The sequence below is a fragment of the Micromys minutus genome, assembly GCF_963924665.1.
Source record: "Micromys minutus genome assembly, chromosome: 30".
In the NCBI taxonomy this organism is placed as follows: Eukaryota; Metazoa; Chordata; class Mammalia; order Rodentia; family Muridae; genus Micromys; species Micromys minutus.
In genome coordinates this window covers 843,192-864,659 of record NC_137965.1, presented here as the reverse complement: position 1 = coordinate 864,659, position 21,468 = coordinate 843,192, and the positions used below count along the sequence as shown (strand labels likewise).

Sequence of the window (21,468 nt, the reverse complement as noted above, 5' to 3'; positions counted from 1 at the left end):
AGCAATATACTTTAAAGCACTGGATTATAAACCTATGACTCCTGCCTTCCTGAAAGTCACTAGAAAAATCTTGGTAGTAAAACAGCCATTCACAGTTGCCTTCCATATAATTATGATTTACATATAGGTAAAAGTTTATAGAGGGTCAAACCCTCTATAAGAGGGCTTTGCATGCTCAGTTCTTGCTCTACTACGGAGCCACACCCTTAGCCTTCTCATTGATAGCCACATTCATCATCTCTAGTACTTAGCTTGACCCACTGAGATAGCCAAGTGGTCATCAAAGCTCCATTTTCTGACAAAGGCTACTCATCAATTGTCCTCAATACTCAGAAAATGTATACTAACTAGGACAATCAAAGATTATAAAATGGTCCTAAAGATTAGTCACATGCACATCCTTGGCTGGATGAACACCGACTATGGTATGCATATGAAAACACATAACTGGAGTTTGGATTTGAGTCGTGAAAATTAATCAGTATTTATCCAAGGGACATTGAACATTGAATGGACCACATTGGAACGTCTGTGTTCGACAACTTTTCTTCACTGTGATAAAATACAGAAGCAGCTCGAAGAAAGACAGATTCAGAGACGTCAGCCCAGTATGATGGGAAAGTGGAGCAGTTTGCATCAGAGTGACTGGGACACAGAAAAAGAGAGAGCCTTCACCAGGAGTCATTGCACCTCTCAGTGTCTCATTTCCACGACCATCCTCTTCCATAGAGCACGACCCTTCAGTACTCACAGCCTACCTAGATCTGTTTGAATTCATGAGCACCTGTGTCTGTGGTGGAGGTGGGGCATATGCATGCCACAGGTCATCTGTAGAGGTTGAAGAGCTACCTTGGCTGTCAGTTCTCCCCTCCCACCTGTCTTCAGACAGCGTCTCTTAGTCTTTTGCCATTTCTTGTGTTGGTTTGCTGGGTTCCCATCTCCATCTCCCATTTGCCATAGGAATACTGGGACTGTAGACGTGGATGCCTTGTCTGGCTTTATGGGGCTTCTGAGATGGGAACTCAGGTTTTTATTTTTCATGGTAAGCACTTTCCATGGAAAATAAAAAAGCTGAGCCATCTCCCTAACTCAGATACTAGAAACCTAACCAGATACTTACTTCTAGAAGTGCTTTTGTTTTTTCAATTCAAGAGCTTCTGAACCCTTGCTTGACACAGGTTGGAAGAGTTATCCAATTGCCATTGTGACGGTTCTATGGACTACCTACCTTGGTTTGCCTTACTTTCCCTGTACTGATGACTCTCCACATAAAAAGTTTAGATGGTTAAGCACACTTTTTTTATTTGAAAGAGAAAATTATTTTGAGTTTGTTTCATCTTCTGGAATATGTAACTAACACCCCAAGTCACAGAAATGAGAGACACCAGGGAGTGTGTAAATAGCTTTATTTTGCTACAAGGCAGTAAGTACACTGTCATTCAGAAGTTCAAGGCCAGCCTTCTTGCAAATGCTCTTAAGGCAGAAGCTGGCTATTGACTTCCAAACACAGGCACCACGAGGCAGATTTGGGCCAGTATACTTAGAAATCTACAGAGAATGCTGATTGAACTCAGAAAGTTCTCAAATGGATGAACATTCAGGCTGAACTCAAAACAAAACATATGACATAAACAACACAAATCTCCCAAAAGAAAAAGAAAAAAGAAGTGCAATGCTTTTATAAACCGACAACAACAACAAAAAAAAAAATTTCCAAAAAAACAAAAATGTACAACGAATGCAAAATTCTCCCAAGTAAGTTTTCCAATTACAAAAGGAAAAAGGAATATATAAAAATAAAAAAGTCTGAAAAACTAGTGCATAGTCCATTATCTAACACCAAGTTTCTTTTTCTTTCTTTTTTCTTCTTTTTTTTTTCATCTAAGCTCTACCATCCCTTTGACACTAGCAGCATGCCTACAGGCTAAAACCATAGCAGCGAGACACATTGTTTTTTTCCCATTTGGCATGTACAAAATTAAATTACTGAATAAAAATATAATTTCTTTAATAAAACTATTTCATACAGTAATAATTTTCAAGCAAGCTAACAACAAAATTCTCCTCATGAAATGCTTTAGTACAATTAATGTATTTCCAAAATTATTAACCACAAATGAATTCTTATAGGTTCCATTATCACTTGGTATCTGGCTAACATTCATAATAATGCTTTTACTGGTTTTTAAAAATATCTCTGTGTGTTTAGTGACTGAGATACATGGAATACTGGAATATTTCTTTTTTGTAAATTTTTTTAAAAAATTCACCACAGTCAAAAATACTGATCTGTTGGATCCTCTAAAATACAAATAAATCATTTTTTTAAAAAAAATCTGATTATGATATTAACAAATGGTTACAATTCAGTACCTAATAATTTAGGTAAGACTGTTATTCGCTAATTTTTTTTAAAAAAATCTTTTTTAGTTGGGTGAAATCCAGTGAGATTTCAAGCAACTAAAATGCACTTGGTGCTGCTCTCAACTGTTGTACCACAACAAAAATAGAATCCTCTCAGCCATGGAGAGCTCCATGTTGAGGGATGATAGTCAAAAGTCAACTTGAAGTGTTCTGAAAACCATAATGCTTTTCTGGAAATGTCTCACATGACCAGAGTCCGAGCTGAGAACGCATTCACATATTTCCGAGCCTGAGCGGAGGCCGTCACCTGGTCCTCTGTCTTCCCACAGGATGTTGGTTCCCAGGTACCACCGCAGGGCTAATGGGGGAGGAGAAGGAGACATTAGGGTCAGGTCAGGAAGCACAGACTTCCTCATCCCAGCAGGGCAACTTAGGTCTGGACTGTTGGGTGGGAAGCCATCCATGCTGAGAAACTTTTGTCCCTCAGAACTGAGTACACTTTCATAAGCCATAACACCTTGTTCTTGGAATGCCTTGTGCTTTCAAGGCAGTTTTACAAAGGTGGAGAAGGATTTGGGCATCATTCTACAGATATCAAAGGTAGGTTCTGGGCCTTTACTCATTCCACAGACTTGAGCCCTTGAGCCAAGAAGCTTAACTTCTGTAATGTAGCACTACCAGATAAAACCTACACACATTCATCTAAATATCTACATATATTTGTTTACATGTACATTTCAAAGTTAACTTTATTAGTATGTACAGCTTTTTGCAATGTTGAAGGTTAAATCCAGAGCCTCACACACTTGCTAGGCCAATGCTCTACCATTTAACTACAACCCCAACTCCTCGATTAGCTTAACTTTTTCCTCTCCTTTTAGATAGAGTCTTGTGTATCTCAGGTTGGTCTTGAACTCACTGTGTATCTGAGCTGACCTTGAACTTCTAATGTCCTGTCTCAACTTCCCAAGTGTTGGGTCAGGGCTTAATGTATGGCACAGAAGTAGTCTACCTACTGCACTACATCCCCAGCCCCACCTTAGCTTAATTTTAAAGGATACATTGGAAGTCACAAGATAAAATCAATAAAGAACAAGATCCAGGCACCTGGGACAGTACTGGGTCCTGTGCATACACAATCACATGCACACAGTACAGACACACCATGAGGAAGGTTCAGACAAACTTGGGTTGGACTGGGAGATGAAGTGAGGAGGTCTAGAGAGACCTTGCCCAAGCCTATGCCATTGTGAGCATACAGTGGCCTGAGCCCCGTGCCTCCCGGCTGCTGCTGCTCCTCCATGTCAGCTCAAACTGGAATTTGTACAATTTATGTCCCACTTAATTCTCAGAACAATTAACGGTGTTCATAGCACAAGCACAACAGTGATTCTGAAGTAAAGAAGTAGGGCTCGAGAGATGGCTCAGTGATGAAGAGCGCTGACTGGCTGTTCTCCCAGAGGACCCCTGTTCAATTCCCAGCACCCACATGGCAACTCAAAACTGTCTATTATTTCAGCTCCAGGGGATCTGATACCTTCACACAGAAATACTGCAGGCAAAACACCAACGTACATAAAGTAGATGAATAAGTCAATTTTTAAAGTACAAAATGCAAGCACAGTAGGGAATGAATGCGGAGACTATGAAGGCAGGGAGTGATTTGTGCAAAATATCGATTGAAGAGGACAGTGTCTAGACAGAGGTGAATTTTTTAAAAAAGATTTATTTATTATGTATACAGCGTTCTGTCTGCATGTATGCCTGCAGGCCAGTGGAGTGCATTAGATTCCATTACATACGGCTGTGAGCCGCCATGTGGTTGCTGGGAATCAAACCCAGGACCTCTGGAAAAGCAGACAATTCTCTTAACCTCTGAGCCATCTCTCCAGCCCCAGCAGTGAATTGCTACCCCGACTCCGAGCTCCCTAGGAGTCACTTCATAGAGGAAGATAAGCATGAGGCCCCAAATCAAAGTGAAGCCAGCCATTTAGGAAAAAAACATGGTTTCTGGTGTTGACATCTGACAGGTATTGTTTTCCACAGAACAAAAGACCATATCCAGGTGCAGTGAACCACAGCAAATCTCAATTAAGGGTCAGAGGTAGGAGCCTCCAGATTCTGGGGCCAGTCTAAGCTACATAGTGAATTCAAGGCCAGCCTGGGCTATATAGCTTTGTCTCCAACATCATGGCTCTTGCTCTCCAGAACCTCCTGCTGCTTTTGAGAGATAAAACGCACATGTGCTTTTACACCGTGTTAAAAACAAAACAAAACAACAAAACTGGTACATGGAGGTTTGTGATGCCACAAGCAAAGGAACAAGACGAGGGACGCTGAAAACACTGTTTAAAAATGGCCGAAGGAAAAGGACAGTGTGGGTGGGGAGTTACGATTTGGACAGTGTTGGTGAGAAAGACTATGGAGAAACAAAGGATGTAGTGGTTGCAGGACATCCTGGAACAGCCCTCACACGGTACTGCCATGATCCTGTCACACTTAACAGAACACCCAAGGCAAGGCCACCGATGTACCCCACCTAGATCACACAAAGTTAAAATGGAAGACAGCAAATGAACAACACACTCAAGACTACATCACTAAGAAATGAGGGACCCATGATCTGAATGAGGGGGGTACCACAGCCTACACCCCTAAGCAGCATGAGATGCTGCTGCTCCCAGCAGACCTATAAAGAATGTAGCAGGGAAGTTGATAGGAAATTCAAGGTTTCAGTCGCCAGGGCCTCCCAGTGCAGAAGGAAGAACCACAAGTTCACAGGTTGTGGGGTGAGCAGCAGCATCTAAGGCAACCCTGAATGAACTAGATGCTGAGGTTTCCCCCACCTAGTGACTACACTCAAGTTTCAGTGACTTTCAGTTTGCAGCACTGTGTTCTGACTTCCCTGAGTTACAGCCTCTTAGCTCACCTGGCTGCCTCTCGATGACAGTCAAGTGCACAAGCGTACTTTCAAAGGACTGCATGTCACTGGCACACTACATCCAAGATGGCAGCCATTTTAGGTTGACTTCGAACACAAAGTCGCACTTGATATTTTCCCTAAACAGTAAGCTTAGTTACAACATTCTTTAAAATGGTTCTAAACCAGCAGTTCTTAACCTGTGGATTGGAACTCCTTTGAGGGTCGAATGACCTTTTCACAGGGATCACCTAAGACCATGAGAGAACACATTCGTATTTTATGATTCAAAAAGTAGTAATTACAGTCATGAAGTAGAGACAAAAATAATCTTGTGGCTGAGAGTCACCACACCACGGGGAACTGTATTAAAGGGCCACAGCATTAGGAAGGTAGAGAGCCTCCGTAAAATGAATGTTTACCTGGACCCAAAAGCACAAACTGAGCACACATGTCTCTGGACAGTGCTTTGGTCCACCTTGAAGACCCTACTTCACTGTTGCTGACTCACTGAAGCAAAGGTTTTTCAGTGGAGCACAGAAATACAAACAGATGCACTATACCACCTAAAATAATACAATTTAATGTTTTATCTTCAATTACTGAGTTAGTGCTTGTAACCTTTGCAGCAATGTGGTATATAATAATTAGCAGTTGAGAGACAACAAATCCTCTACACAGAAGTATCCTCTAAATAGACGCAGTGTGCAGTGCTTAGAAGTATTGGCTAAAAGAAGCCTACTGATGTATCTTAACCTACAGACTGTGTATGTAGATTTAAAATTACAGATACAGACAATACCAAAAACATGTATTTTTAAAAAAAAATGGAGGAGGAGGAATGAAGGAAAAAATATAGAAACAAAAAATGATTATTTCTATTTTTCTCTAGGAGTTTTTCTACTTAAAAAACAAAATTTCCTACATGGTTTGACTTAATACAGAATAAGATTGCTGCATGCAGATTAAGTGTCTTAAAATTCCACAATATAAGTTATGTTTGCTTTCATTTCTGCCTCCTGCTGATGGCCATACTCTGACCCATGACTGTAGTATGCTCTGTCGGGTGACTCTAATTGTCCACTTCTGTTCAGAGAATCCTATCAACTTATCAATTTGAATATGGCTGTGGTTTTGACAAATCTCCAGGGTGATCATCCCTGGATTCATATTTTGTCCTACCTCCAGGACTAACTGGATGTTTAAGATGGAATCAGTATATAAAGAAGGCGCCATATAGTTTTCATGAGTACTTTGTGGGGACTTTTCAAACAACCAGGCTCTTCTACAAAAGAGAAGTTATAAAGACCAGATTTGAAATAATTAAAATATGCAAATTCCTCAGCACACGCTGTAAGACTCAGAGCCTGATCCTCAGGTGTGTATGTAGATGCTTGGTGTGTAGACCACTGTGCAGTTAGCTACTGTGTGAGAGTCACTGTGGACAGAGAGAGGCCAGCTAGCATGAGCTAAGCGGCTCTGTGAACTAGGAGAGCACACAGTAGGCACATCCCACAGAGAAGGTAATAAACTGAATGGGACAAATACAAATGGTGTCAAAGGAGAGCAAGGTCAGGTAGTCCGGCACGAAGTTCAAAGGAAGAACTGTTCAAGCGAGGGGGTAGCCCAGGGAGTAAGGTGTTTGCTTTGCAATGAGGAAGAACCTGAGCTAGATTTCCAGAAACTGTGTTTTTAAAAAAAGCAGGTGGGGTGGGTGTTGGCATGGTAGTGTGCTCTAGAAATCCTAGCACTAAGGCAGGGGCAGGTGGATCCTCAGAGCTCTCTGGCCAGCCAGCCAGCCTACTTAAGTATTTAATGAGTTCCAGGGAGTATCTCAAAAAATGGGTAGGGAGGGGTGGACAGAATCTGTGGAACAATACCCAAAGTTGTCCTCTGCCTGCAACACACACACACACGTGTGTGTTAGAGAGAGAGAGAGAGAGAGAGAGAGAGAGAGAGAGAGAGAGAGAGAGAGAGAGAGAGAGAGAGAGAGAAGAGGAAATGAAAAGAAAAAAAGACAAGTCAAGATCAGCTTCCTTTTTTCCTTAGGATTTTGAACCCCTGGGCCCTATAGCAACTTCTCAGGCATATGGTAACTCGGACAAACCAGGATTAGGTGTCTTTCTGTTAAGGACTATTTTTGAATGCTGTTGCCCAAATCTCATGTGTTCTTGTTTTCGATCCCTGCCAAAGTGTTCTGTAGATGCCAGCCTGTCCGAATTCATTTAAATGCTAATAAAATCCTACGCTACATCTTCCCACTGAGGCCAGGAGACTCATCTTGCTTATCCGGTAATACATCTTTCATTGCCGCTGGGCAGAGGTGAACTGTAAACAGTATGTCAAAACTTTAACTGGGATATCCTGTTAAAGCACTTTGAAAAAAAAAAATACCCTGACCCTTTGCAGAAGCTGAATAAATGAAAGGAGACAAGACCATGTCCACAGATGGTTTTCTGCCAGAAGTAGAGCATCTCAGCATTTTCCTTGGGCTCCTTTCATGCCAAACAACCGCATTATTACATTCACACATCACACAGTATCTGCTGAGGTCAAGACGTCTTCTATTTTACAATGTGAAGACAAAATACAACAGCTAGATGAATCTAATGTATACATTATTATTTATTTAATATTTTATTAATATTATAATATATAATTGCCACTTTATTGCTATTTATATTACTTTTAAACAATTTTTAGATGGTGTCTAAAGAATCCATTAGTGCCTTAACATCTAGACTGAATTAACAAAGGCTCGTGCTCAAGGATCATTTGCAGACATGGACTTTGATCCAGATCTCTCTTGAGGTTTTCACTCTAACAATTTTATAGGCACCTCAATAATTTACATCCTATAGCTTGGAGTACCCAAGTTTTTGGAAGAGCAGCTCTTTCTTTGGACATCACCTGGTACCTGATTATTAGTCAGACAATTATCAAGTGGCTTTGACGCAATCCACCTTTCCTGGCCTCCCCAAGGCAGATGCTATCTCAGTGTTTATTTTAAAAATAATCAAACAGGGAATATGAAGAGTTTATATCTTGGAATGACTTGGGCAGGGCAGAATGACTCAGTTCACCAGAGAGCCACATTTTGCTTGGCCTCTCTCAATTCCATCCCAGAGATACATATAGGAAGCTTACTTAATTTATATCACCAATTGAAAGTAGGTCACGGAAACACTTCTGAGGGTGACATGAGTGGACAAACAGTGATCAGAGAATACCAACAATTGGGAAGATACCCTGGGGTTAGTTAAGACAGCAGCACAGTAGATAAACACTCAGAATGCACACTGTGTCATGTCTGTCTTCCTGCTACCCACACAACAGCAGGAAAGAAAAGAAACCTAGTCTGTCCGTCCCCTGCTTCATCTCTACTGTACCAAGAGACCTGACTTCCTGAATCTCTGAATAATTTGTTGGTCAGCTATTTCTTTTAGTGACCCATTAACATGGTTCTGCAAGGTGGAACAGTAAATTGTAGAAGTAATTCACCATAACACAAGAAGACCTGGCAATAGTGAGACCTCTTTACTTGGCCCTTTAATTTATTATAATTTTTTTAGATATATTTAGATTCTTTCCAACATATAGCCAAAGCTATGTTGTAACTTATTATGTTGTTACAGATGAGCTCCTGATCTTCTAGAGTGCTAGAATTACAAACTCACATAACTACACCTGGCTTACTTGGTGCTGGATCAAACCCAGGGCTTCATACATGCTAGACTGAACTATGCCCCTTTGAAAGGACAGAGACTGAATGCAGTTTTCCTCTGATAATGAATGTCACGGGGGCAGCCTGGCTTAAGTGCTACCATCTCGGAAACATCCAACCCTTTTGATCTTCCCATTGATCTTACAAGACCAGTGGAGGACACACCATGGTCCTTAATCTATAGGCAAGAGCAACTAAATTCATTCAATTTACTTCACTTAGTAAATTCAAGTCATCCAAATAGGAAGTGAAGGAGCCCAGGTTCTGATGCTTATGTGAGAATTCACAACACTTCTGAGCAACATCAGTCACAAGGAAAGGGTGTAGCTCAAGAAGTATGAACAGGTACAAACAAGTGGAATTCGGATGTGTGTGGGCTGAAACAAACAGAACAAGGGGAGGCAGGAAAGAGGGTCTCAATCTCTGCTAAAACCTTTGAACTTTTGAGAATGGGCCAAAATATTAAAGAACTGTATTCAAACTCACTGTATTTTTTTCCCCTTTTTAAGAGTAAGGCCCTCACAAACCATTCAGGAAATTAAAATTTAAGGCTGTCATTCTGTGGTTAAAAAAAAAAAAATTCAAAGGAGAGTGGGTAAAAAAAAAAAAAAAAGCATATAAGCACAGTTTCTGCAGAACAAAAGGGAGAATTACAATGGGAGAGAGAACCAAGACCAGGCAGCTTAGCGCAGAGGATGACTTTGAATTTGGTAAGAGAAGTGTCTACCCTGGGCTGGAGGGGTGGCTCAGTGGTTAAGAGCACTGACTGATCTTCCATAGGTCCTCAGTTCAATTCCCAGCAACATATAGTGGCTAACAACCATCTATAATGAGGTCTGATGCCCTCTTCTGGTGTGTCTGAAGACAGTGACAGTGTGCTCACGTAAAATAAATAAATAATAGAAGAAGAAGAAGAAGAAGAAGAAGAAGAAGAAGAAGAAGAAGAAGAAGAAGAAGAAGAAGAAGAAGAAGAAGAAGAAGAAGAAGAAGAAGAAGAAGAAGAAGAAGAAGAAGAAGAAGAAGACTACCTGAGAAATGTTTATTAGCATAAAGCATGTTTTCACCCTGTAAGGGAAACTGAGCACACAGGAAAGCAGGCAAATCTTCCCCCAGCTTTCTCTAGGTGTCTACTTCAGCTCTGTCAGAGTAAACTGAGAGGTGGGACACTGGCCTCCCACAGTAACTGAGTTTTCTGCTCCAAACTGCGAGTTTTCCGGGATGAATGCTCTCTCTCCATTTTTGATTATCGTATGCACCTCTTGGCTCTAGCCTGCACCCCACGTAACCTGGGGAATAATCTAGGTACTGACAAAGACACAATGGAAAAGTCTCACACATACTGCGTGAGCCATGTGACAGGCACAGACATCAGACGTGTCTCAAACTATGAGTGCATTAGCTTTATGATAGAAAGTTAGAGAGATGTTTAATAGAGAAAGAAGCCCAACAATCATGCTTAAGCAGCTTCAACAAATTCTTTCTGAAAACAGGATAAAAAAACCAATGCCACATGACTGTGCACAGAAGCTCAAAACCTTCCTATGCTTCTGTTTAATGGAGCAAGTGAAATAGATACGCCTCTTCTGGTTAACAGAGAAAACTGAATTGAATTCAGGGAATCAAAACATCAAGGAATGATTGCTAATAATATATGATAATGGTATAATGTTCTATAGGAAAATGTTCATTTTCAGACTCTGGCAATACATTCAAATAAGATGCTATACTGTTTGGGTTTACATGAGATGGTTCACAAAAAGTAGATAAACATGGCAAACTATTAACAGCTGCTGAGAACACTATGGTTCCTATATCTCTGTTGTGTTTGAAATTTAACATGATGAAATATAGTACTTCTGGTTTCTTGTATTTCACTTTTTGTCTCTCCTGTTCCCTCCCTCCTTCCCTTTCTTCTTTTTCCTCCCTCCATTTCTCTCTTCTTCCTTCTTCTCTCCCTCCCTCCTTTACTCCCTCCCCCTCCCTCCCTCCCCCTCACTTCCTCTCTCCCTCCCTCCCTCCCTCCTTCCCTTAGTCAGTGGTTCTGGGACTGGAACCAGGGCCTTCCACATGCTCAGCAAGTGCTATGCCTCCATCCCAGCTTCCCAAATATTTAACTTTAAGATGTCAGAAGCTTTACATCTATGCGTGTTTATCTAATTACAGTATTCATACCAGCAGCACAGGTAAAAGCACTCAGTATGTTGACCGCAGCATGATAATCACTGGTCTGTCTAAAGAGCTGTTGTCAGGATTAAGCTTGTGATTATTAAAACTGGGTTTAATTATATTTGCAATTTATTATACTAGATAAGTGGCAAATGCTTAATATTTCCCAAAACATTTATTTGGGGGCTTGTACTTTGTTGTTTCAGTTAAAAGCTGGGCTTGGTGAATTGCAATTTTCAATCCCAACACTTAGGAGGCTGAGGCAGAAGGATCATCACAAATTTGGAGTCAGCTTGGGATACACAGTATAGTAAGACCCCATTTCAAGATAATAAAGCCAAAATAATGAAAATATGCTGTGTCAAAAATATCTAAATGATTTAGCTAAAGATCCATTTGATATTTAATTTCACCTTTGTTCTACTATTCCCCCCTCCCCGAAGATCTTTCTTCCCTCTCTCCACCAATGAACCCTTTCTAGATTTCTAGATTATATAGGCAATCCAAATTAAACACACAAATACAAAGATTCAGCAATAAAATCCACATGATATGTTTGCCTTTCTGGGTTAGTAAGGACCAGGAAGCTTCCTCCATATTTGCTAGTTTTCACAGTACCAGAAGACGCTATGCAGGCTGCTGAGAGAGCAGAAAGCCATCATCATCTTTACCCAGCTGTGAACTGTGTGAACTTCAATAATGACCCATGTGACAAGATATGCCCATGGTGGCAACAGTGGCACAAACGTTACAGAGGCAACCAACCATTTTCTTATTGAACTTAAGACTTGCTTCATAGGAGTTAGCACATGCTTGCAAGTTTGGCCAAGAACCCATGGCCAGGGAGCTCATAGGCCCCATGTGTAAATCTACTATTTTTATTTTGCTAAATAGGAACAGCATTAAGCTGCCCTCTAAATTCTTATCTCTCCACCTGTATATTGTAAAGCTCTCACACCTCATCAGATACTTTTCTTGGTTTGTTAGATGATGGCTAAAGCAGAAACTCATCACTGTAGCCAATAGGTTACTGAACATAGAGAACACATGACTGAGAATCCTTAGCCACAATGTATGATCCATGTCACAACTCTCTCCAAGACTCAGAAGAGGAGTAGAAGACTCTAAGGGCCAGAGATAGGACGTCTGAAGCAAAACAGTGTCTTCTGGGCATGACAGGATCGAGACATTCACAAACTCACAGAGGCTTCACAAGATCAATCCAGTCAACACTGGAGGATGGAGGGGGAGGGGTTCATGAACCCTTACCCTCAACTGCAGAGCTATGGACAGTTGGTGGCTTATCAAGGAGGGTGAGTCAGTTTTCTTTAAGAGTGTGAGACTCCTGGCAGGTTGAGCTTGCTACAGTGGATGGGTCACTTCCAGTATCATGAACAGCACAAATTCAGGTCAGTAGGTTACTGAGCAAAACAACAATGAAGAGGGCAAAGAAATGGAGGACCAGGGGTCTCAGAGGAGGTAAGGAGAGGGACTTGGAGATGAATGTCATCAAAGCGAAATTCTCAAGGAATTCATAAAGACATCTTAAACGATAGCAAGGAACACAGATACCTTAAAAAGGTTAGGCTTTAAGATTCTCACAACTTGGAGTGAACAGGACTATCACAATGGTCAGTTCTCAAAGTCTAAACTTACAGCATCGAATATGACCTCTCTTCTAATCAGGGTATCTATCGCTCAATAGAGTCTCCCTCTGAGTGACAATGAGATGCAGAGGAGAGAGAATTGCAGCTGGCCAGTGCTGCAGTTTTATTTAATGTTGGGAGCCGCTTCAAATAATTTGAGGGAACAGATTTGCATTCTTATTTACACTTGGCTCAGATTAATTTGGAATTTGTTGTATTTCATCAACGCATACCTTCTTCTGAGTTACAAGGGAAATCTCTTTTGATATTAAAACTTGATGGCAGATGGCCCATCAGCACTGATGATTGCTGCCTTTTTGTTCTTGTAGTCAAAGGCATTGTAATAATTTTCCAGCTAATTTCACATTTCATTAGAATTTTAGTCTCTGAGCCCTTGGTTGCTTAATGATACAGCATACATAATCACATTCTGAAGCAACAGCAACAACAACAAAAACCTAAACAGACATATATTTTAAAGATTGTTTAAAAGCAGAAGGAGATACTGACACAGCCTAAGGTAACACATGACCTCAGTCTCAGTTACAGTTTAAAAAAAAATGTTTCACTTCATCATGTTTGGGGGCCCAGATTGAACAAGAATTTCCAGTGTCTCACATGATTAGTAACAAAAACACACATGATTAGTAAAAATTAAAAAAATGTCTAGAAGGCTCACTTCTAGACATTAAGACATTGTTTTAAATCATCATTTCTTTGTATATAAGACATTAAAAATAACATAAAGTAACAGATTTTCAGTTAGAAAATTTTAAGACACCAAATGTTAGAAAAGTCATTACCTGCAAGGGAGCCACCAGGGGCCTGTTTTTAGGTATGGTAAAGGCTTTGAGAACATTGTCTTCATCTTCTGATACTGGTGTCATTAAAACAGAGCTCGTAAGAATATTCTGAAGGGAAAGGAACCATTTGAAATGTAAATGAGGCAGGATAATACAAGAGAGAGCACAGACCTAACTCCGGAGAGATGCTGTGTGATGACACTCATTAGCAGGAAGAAATGCAAGTATCCACCAGAAATCCCCTTCTGAGAGCTAAAAGGAGCCAACTCTATACAACCTTCTCGTCTGACGGTTGCATATAGCACCAGAACAGTAAAAATGTTGTCAGGCCTCACCTAACTCTAAGCATGTGGCACATACTATCTATGTACTAGATGAATTTAAAGAGATGTGCTAATGAGACGTCTTTATATTGGCACAGAAGTGTTGGAGATCTACAAATCAACAACAGGACTCTATCAAACGTGCAAACGTGGCATTTACAGACTTTCTAACACAGCAGCACCAAGTACATGAGATTGAGCAACCAGCTCACTAAGTTACCCAACTCGCAGTTGCTTTAATGAAAGTGAAAATGTTATCAACATTATTTTTAAGATTACACGAATTAATTCATCCGAAGCCCGTGAAAGGGTACTTAACAGTTAACACCTTGAGTAAATATTAACAGTTTTCATTGGCTCTGGTTGTCCATAGGATGTAGGAGACGCCATCTACAGATTGTTGTGACAACCAGAGGGAGGTGACAGAGCTTCTGCTTTGCATCCGTGGATGCACGAATCAAGACACTAAGACAGAAAAGTGCTATTCACTGCATTTGTACACTGTGAGGGATGAGTTAATCTAAAACCAATGCAAAGTACACAGGAGGATCAGGTGGGTTATATGCAAATACCATGCCATTATAATTATGGAACATGAGCATCTGGTATTGGGCCTTTCTCCTGTGGCTATGTAAGGACCCTTGGGCTAGGCTCCTAAAATACCACGGATTTACTCACACCAGGATTTACTCTGTGCAAGATACCTCATGAAAGCAAACAACACATTGCTTAACTAGGAGGAAACACAACATTTAGAAGACAAATAAAGCAAAGGCAAAGAGTCATGTGGGTGTGAATATTTAGAAACCAGGTGCTGAAGGCACTGGGTCCCACATGATCACAGAAGAATCAGTACTCCACCTGACACTTACTGGGGCATCTGCCACAGGAGAGGCCTGAGCGAACAGCTGGGTGCTCAGACTGTTCTCTTCCCAGTGGTTTGAGCAGAAAAAATTTCTTGATTTATCAGTTGGCGACTCCACCTAAAAACAAACAGGAAGTGCTTTGTGTTGAAGAAAGACTTCCTGGAAACCTTTACTCTACCCAGCCTTGCAAACACAAAGCCTTGCAGGAAAGGAAGTCCAGCCTCCTTGGAAGTGCTTCTTCCTAATAAGCTAACACTTTGATTCTTGATAGCTAAAATTTCATTCTTCTGCGCTTGCAAACTGTTCTGTAAGGGCTCTTACCATTCAGGTGACTCAAATCTACATTCTATGGGCATGGTCACTCTTAGAATAAACTATTTCTTGGTTCTTAGAAAGACAACAGGAATGAATCTGGCATTTATTTATTTGTTGTCTGCCTGTCTACTCATCCACCCACCCATCCCCCTTCTATTGATAAACCAGGCTGCCTCCATCTTAGGCTTGAAAGCCATCCTATCATAAAGACAAACTACATCCATTCCTGTTTATGATTAAATCTCTGTTTCTCAAGCATTGGGCTATGGTCCACCCATAACCTTAACTATACATGGTTCTGCACTACCTGTTCCAAGGATGGCAACCATGCCTTTGTTTCAAAGGTTTCGATGACCACCTTGTCACGATCACCTTTTAACTATGTCTTTGTTTTATGAGGTTGTTTTGAACAGCATGCTATGCTTGTGTTTGGTTCCTGTAGCTCTGGCTATTTGCCAAATCCCCCATTTGGAAATCCTCTGCTCCTGAACTATAAAAACCCTTATTTTCCTCATGTCCAGTGCTAATCTCTTGCCTCACAGAGAGATAGCCCATGCACACAAATAAAAAAGCTTGCTCTATATTAATTTGGTCATGATTTGGGTTGGTAGTCTTTCTCTTTGCATCTGTGTGATTAATACTATCAATGAATGATCAATAAAATTTGAAAGAAGACTATATAAGCCTGCTGCCCCCTCTTCCCTTTACCCTCTCGAGCATCTTTTCTGTCTAAAGGAAGGTTGGAGTTCACATTATGACACCTTTCAGCTTGCTTGCATGAAAGTCTTGTGTGAAAACTGTGGCTGTTACTTAGCACTGATGTCAAACAGTGAGGGTGATTACCTCCTGCTTGATTTTCTTCAGTAATGGTGGCCCATTCTCTTGAAACTCAGCAACAATTCCAGATTCATCAGATTCCTGCTTGATCATGTCTTGTAGATCTTCCACTACATGAGAGGGGGTCTGAGGCTAAGGGAAGAGTGGATATTTCTGGATCAGAGGAAACATGTCTACACTCATGAGCCCACTAAATCTAAGGGCCTTTCTTGAACTTACTAGCATCTTCAGGGGGCCATATTTAATTTCTTGAGCTGCAAGGGCATGTTTGAACGGCGTGGGAGTTCTGGGAGAGCTTTCAAGGATTGACCTTTTGATAGCTGGAGTTCTAAAGCTAAAGAAGAGAACAAGCAAAGGGTCAATAAAAAAGACATGTCTCTCTTCCGACACCATCAGCAGGGACACTGAAAGACTGTAACTGACAAGGAAGGGGACTGTCCATTAACCATATGCATTCATTAACGGATAATGGCTCTGTATTAAATCATATTGCAGATCTACAAATATTTCAGACTATTATGTCCCAAGACTAAAGCGCTGAGGTAATTGCCACCTTTTGAGAATGGGCCTGAAGACACAGGTAACGACCCTGGATCTGAATAATGCCAGCAAGCATAGGTTATCTGGTATCATTTATAAACCAGTCTCTTCTGCTCCCTCAGATAGGGCCAAAGCTAGAAAACATGTTAATGTTTTTACTTGGAAGTAATAAGAATACATTTATTTTCAATTACTTAATCACCCCCGAGTTTTTAAATACATACATACATCTTCATTCCTGTATGTAAAAAGATCCTAACGTATTTGTTGTAAAAAGAAAAATAAGACTAAAAATTATAAACTGTGAACCACTTTCAATTTTACCCTGAATGCTTAAGTCTTTTTTTTGGGGGGGTGGTGTAAGGATATTGAAAAACTGAAAGGAAAAACCTGGTATGGTTATTTTACAGAAACTATCTCTGCATGCATATGAAACATTAGAATGTACGACAAAAAAATTAGCCCATTTCTCACTTTTTACCTTGGTTAGTTGTAACATACTCAGGATGTATTCATTATGGAAATGTACAGAACACATATGGTGAGTGTATTACACACATACAAGGGGTCAGACCTATTTATTAATATAAGTAAATTAAATAACCATTTTTCTTATTTAACTGAGTACTCACATGGAATTTTCCTTCTGGGTTTTCACAGTCTGGTCTCGGTGACATGGTGTCAGTCTGTGACCAATGACAGGAGTGGAGGGTAAGGTAGGCGCATCTAAGCCCGAGTTTTCATGGTTGTTGGAAGTGTTCAAGAACTAAACATGGAAGAAAGAAAGACTTGAATTAAATAAAGTCTGTGATCGTGCCATTTGACACCAAGCCCAGATGGCAAGCAAGTATACTCTAGTGACTCACAACCCCAACTACAACATCGTTAGCAAAACATTAGCAATCATTCAGTTTCAGCAAAGATGTTGATTTACCCCACCTGAGAAGCCAAGGATTTATAAGAAAGAAAATCTAGAGGGTCAAACCTAAAAACCTTGAGAAATCCAAAGAAAATCTCTGTAAATGACACTTGTCATTTAAGAGAATGATATGTGCTCTTGATAAACATTTTTTTTTTTTAAAAAAAAAGATTATTTTCTCTTTCTTTCATATTTGGTTTTCTCAGTTTAATGATCTAGTAGCCCAGACTATTGTTCTGTAAGGTTTGCATTATGTGGGAAATTATCTAGTAAGAAGGTATATCTCTCAGAATCCTGATGTTTCCAAGGTAGCACAGGTTTGGGAAAGGCAATGGATCTTATCTCTTGGAAAGATAGATGGGCACACTTAAAGCTCTCAGGGAAGCCAGGCACTGTGACCAAAGTCTGTAGTCACAGTTATTCAGAGGCAAGGGTGTCTCTTGAGCTCAGGAACATGAAGCAAGCTGAGCAGAATAAAAGACTATCTGCAATCTGAAACATTAAAAACTTTAAAAACCCAAACAAAAACCAAGTCTGAAGGAAAGAATCCTCTAGTAAAGAATCCCTTTTAAAACTTGAGTTAGCATTTCCCAAACTTTTGTATCTACCTAGATTATTTTTCCTGAGATATCTATTAGGTCTTGCAGAAATAATTTCACAAAACACATTTAGGAATATATGGAGGAGGGAACCCACTTGTTTTGTGGAGTGGGGAGATCATTTGTCTATACTTAAAGTTCTTTTAAAAACAAGTACAGAATTATGTATAGCTCAGTGGTAGAGCACTTCCCTAGCACACATGAGGCTTCAGGGTAGATTCTAAGAATCACAATAAAAATAAAAATAAAATGAAGTAAAGTAAAACAAAATACAAAGCCTTCAACAGATATGACTGAGAAATCAATGTAAAGGAGCCAAATTGTCTCTTAATTATAATTTAGAAACACGTTAAGAATTATAGTGTTATAAACCTATGTGAAATAAGAATATTCTTTGGCCAACAGTGCCCTAGTAAATACCATAACAAAATTTAAAAGGCCCAATGTTGAAAATGTTAAATTATTTTGCGGAAGCGTCTCTTTTTCATTGTCTTAGTAAACATTCCTACTTACAGAAGAGGCATAAGGGTTTCACTTTCTAGTTATAATCCAAATGTTATGCAATTATAATTTGGTTCCCTCCTCCCCAGGGTCAGTAAATCACTTAGTAGTAAATGAACAAAGAGGCAGAAAACATGTTAGAATTTGAAGAGGCAAGGATGACATGGGAAATGTTAAGTTGTAGTGGAAAGGGAAATGGAAACATATCTCATGCAACTAACTATCCATCCATCCATGTTCCAAACCATCAAGACTTCGAGAGAAAGAGATACGCCAAAATCACTAGTGGGTCTTCAGCCCAAATGCCAGGAGGCCAGCCACCTTTACCCCAGTGAGATTCAACGCAGAATTAAATCCGCCAGGGCAGTCATTAGTCATTTGTTCAAAAGATTAGTTTCTAATTATTAAGGCTCGGGTATCTGCTGAAAATTAGTAACAGCTGTGCAGAAATTGTGCTCTACCTGCGAGGGAGAGAAGGGTAGGCTTTTGACAGGGGAACGCTTGGGAGTTGAGCTGCTGACGTCAGCAAAGAGGGAGGAGCTAGAGTCTCCAGCGGCTAGGGGGCTGGCCTGGCCCCGCCTTTTTCGTATGACGACCAGCGGAACCGTGCTGTGCCTCGCAGCGGGTGAGCCTTTGGCTGGGCCGAGGGAAGCCTCGCTCAGCACTTGCCTGGTCACCCTCAGGCTAGGCTCTCCTGCAGGTCTAGTCCCATGGCCCTCTCTTTGCTGAAGCTGGAAGGCTTTGCCTGTGTGCTGCTGGCTAGGTGAAAAAGCTGCCGTTTCTTCAGAGAATTCAAAACTGCTGAGATCACAACATGAAGAATCCTGAAACAACGTGGGAGGCACAGAGCTCTGAGATGCATGTGACAGTGCCGCCATCATCACCCTAATACAGCATGGATGATGCATGCAGGAAACCGCTGGGCCTGCCTGCCTGCCTTCTAGCTGAGGGATCAAAGGGGTCCATGGGTTGTCTTACACATCTACTGTGGGGAGCTCAAGTACTCTCTTTTGCATGCAATTTAAAGCAAACAGAAAACTTTTCTAGATGATACATTATAGCAATAACTGGCCCTGTCCCCTGTATAGGGAATAAATGCTTTTTAACCAATTAGGTGACCAAGAAAATGAACTGAGCGACTACTGAACTCAAATTTGTTTGACTGAAGACCGTTTATTTCAGTGATCCTATGAGACTGTTAATCAATGTTCAGTATTCTGTGGAGAAAGTATGCCCCACCCTTGAACCGAAAGCTTAAGGCTATGAGGAAACATAAATCCAAATGAGAGACAAAACAAAACAAAAAGCAAACAAAACCAAAACAACAAAGACATTTTTTTCTTCTACAGAATCACAAAGAAATAAGCAAAGTATAAGAAATTCTGTTAAAATAGCTCAGACACAGCTCTCATTCTGAGCTCTCCGTGGTAGGAAGGCAAGAAAACTGAAAATTTTTCTAATTTTTGTGTGGGTAGCCTACAAAATCAGACCACTGAGAGAAGTGCAATCATCAAAACTAAAAGGTTTTTCACTTTACAAGAATGTAAGCCCAGACCGTACTTGCTATAAAAAATGGCCATGATTCACGATACATCAGATCTCTATTCCTCTTCCAGAAACATTAACGTGCCTTAGCGATTCTACTTACAGAATCTATAAACTGGAGTGTTTCTGCAAATTCTAAGAGGTTCTTAACATTGTCCAGAATGGTGCCCTGGTGGACGATCATGCACCTTGCTGGCGAGGCACTTTCTTCAGGTAGAGAGCCAGGATCTGCAGGCAGAGATGGGGTGGCATGGTGTTCTCCCAAACAGGAAACAGGTGCACTGTCTCCGTGAGGTCTGGTCTGGTCCACAATAGAGGTGCTGTGCCACCCTGGATAGCTGCAAGTATGGTTCTGTGTCTGAGGAAGGGGGTGTGTAGAAATAAGGATGGGGAGAAGAAAGGAAGAAGAAACTTAGCAACGATGTTGCACAAGATATCTGATGCTGTGGGAGGCAAGATAAAAAGTGGTTGCTTCATCCAAAACTCAGGCCTGCCAGACAGTTGTCAAGATGTTTCCTTTTTGACAGCTTCGCAATAGCTCTCCAATGTATACTTACAGGATTGCTTCAGTTGCTATGATTTTAGTTAAATGTTAAACCTTGGGACTGCTACAGAATACAAGTCTTAGGTGTCTTTGAAATCTAATGGAGTTTAATTGGCTAAGGGCTTCTGATTGTTAGACTTAAGAATGGTCCTATTTGCATGTCAAGCCATTTAAAGGCTTCAATGGTTAGAATTGCTTTTATCAGTGCATATCCTGTTGCTTCTACTCTTTTTTTCCCTTCTTCTTTTAAGGCTACAGGCTGCACTGATGCAAGGTAGGGCTGTAGAATGGTTAGGAAAGTAGATCAAGTTAACAGAAGTCCCCTTACAGCATGACCATGCAAGAGGAGAAATTGCAAAATAGTAACTAAAGTTCAAAAGTGGTGGAACTAGCACAAGCACATTATTTTATTTTTTGACAACAACAATGGACATTTTACCTGAAGAATCCCTAGTGGGTATTGCTTTTTACATACTCACTTCTTGGGTAAACTATCAAAGCTCTAAAGTGCAAGCTGCTTTCTCAGTTCATTACCCAGTCAAGGGTTCAGAAATGGTCCCACACAAGGGCTAGAGCTCCAGCTCAGGGTGGCATGCTATGTAGCATGTGTGAGACCCTAGGTTCAATTGTCAGTACAAAAAAGGAAGGGAAGGGGGCTGGTGACCACCATGCAAGCCTAAGAGCCTGGGTTTGGTCCCCAGACACCCACAGCAGTTCAAGTTTGTAAGCCCAGCACTGGAGACGCAGAGACAGGTAGACTCCTGAGCTTACTGGCCTTTAAGCTAGCCAAATGGGCAAGCTCCAGGTTTCATGAGACCCTGTTTCAAAATATAAGCTGATGATTAGCAAGGTGACT

General features: G+C 40.8%; 1 protein-coding gene across 8 annotated transcripts in view; it reads right to left on the bottom strand.

Moving 5' to 3' along the window:
- Positions 1-2,605: 2,605 nt before the first annotated feature.
- The window catches only part of MYB (MYB proto-oncogene, transcription factor), a gene marked incomplete at both ends in the record, with an annotated part of 32,101 nt that continues 13,238 nt past the window's right edge, over positions 2,606-21,468 (bottom strand). For 3 of the 8 annotated variants that reach the window (XM_080941573.1, XM_080941574.1, XM_080941575.1), the window contains 7 exons: positions 2,606-2,722; positions 13,624-13,731; positions 14,819-14,929; positions 15,971-16,096; positions 16,184-16,298; positions 17,137-17,270; positions 20,172-20,426. In XM_080941573.1, coding sequence (XP_080797699.1) covers positions 2,606-2,722; positions 13,624-13,731; positions 14,819-14,929; positions 15,971-16,096; positions 16,184-16,298; positions 17,137-17,270; positions 20,172-20,426 — 966 coding nt within the window. Of the gene's footprint in view, positions 2,723-13,623; positions 13,732-14,818; positions 14,930-15,970; positions 16,097-16,183; positions 16,299-17,136; positions 17,271-18,984; positions 19,348-20,171; positions 20,427-21,468 lie in introns of all 8 variants that reach the window. The other 5 variants (XM_080941570.1, XM_080941571.1, XM_080941572.1 and 2 more) reach the window with 4 other exon arrangements.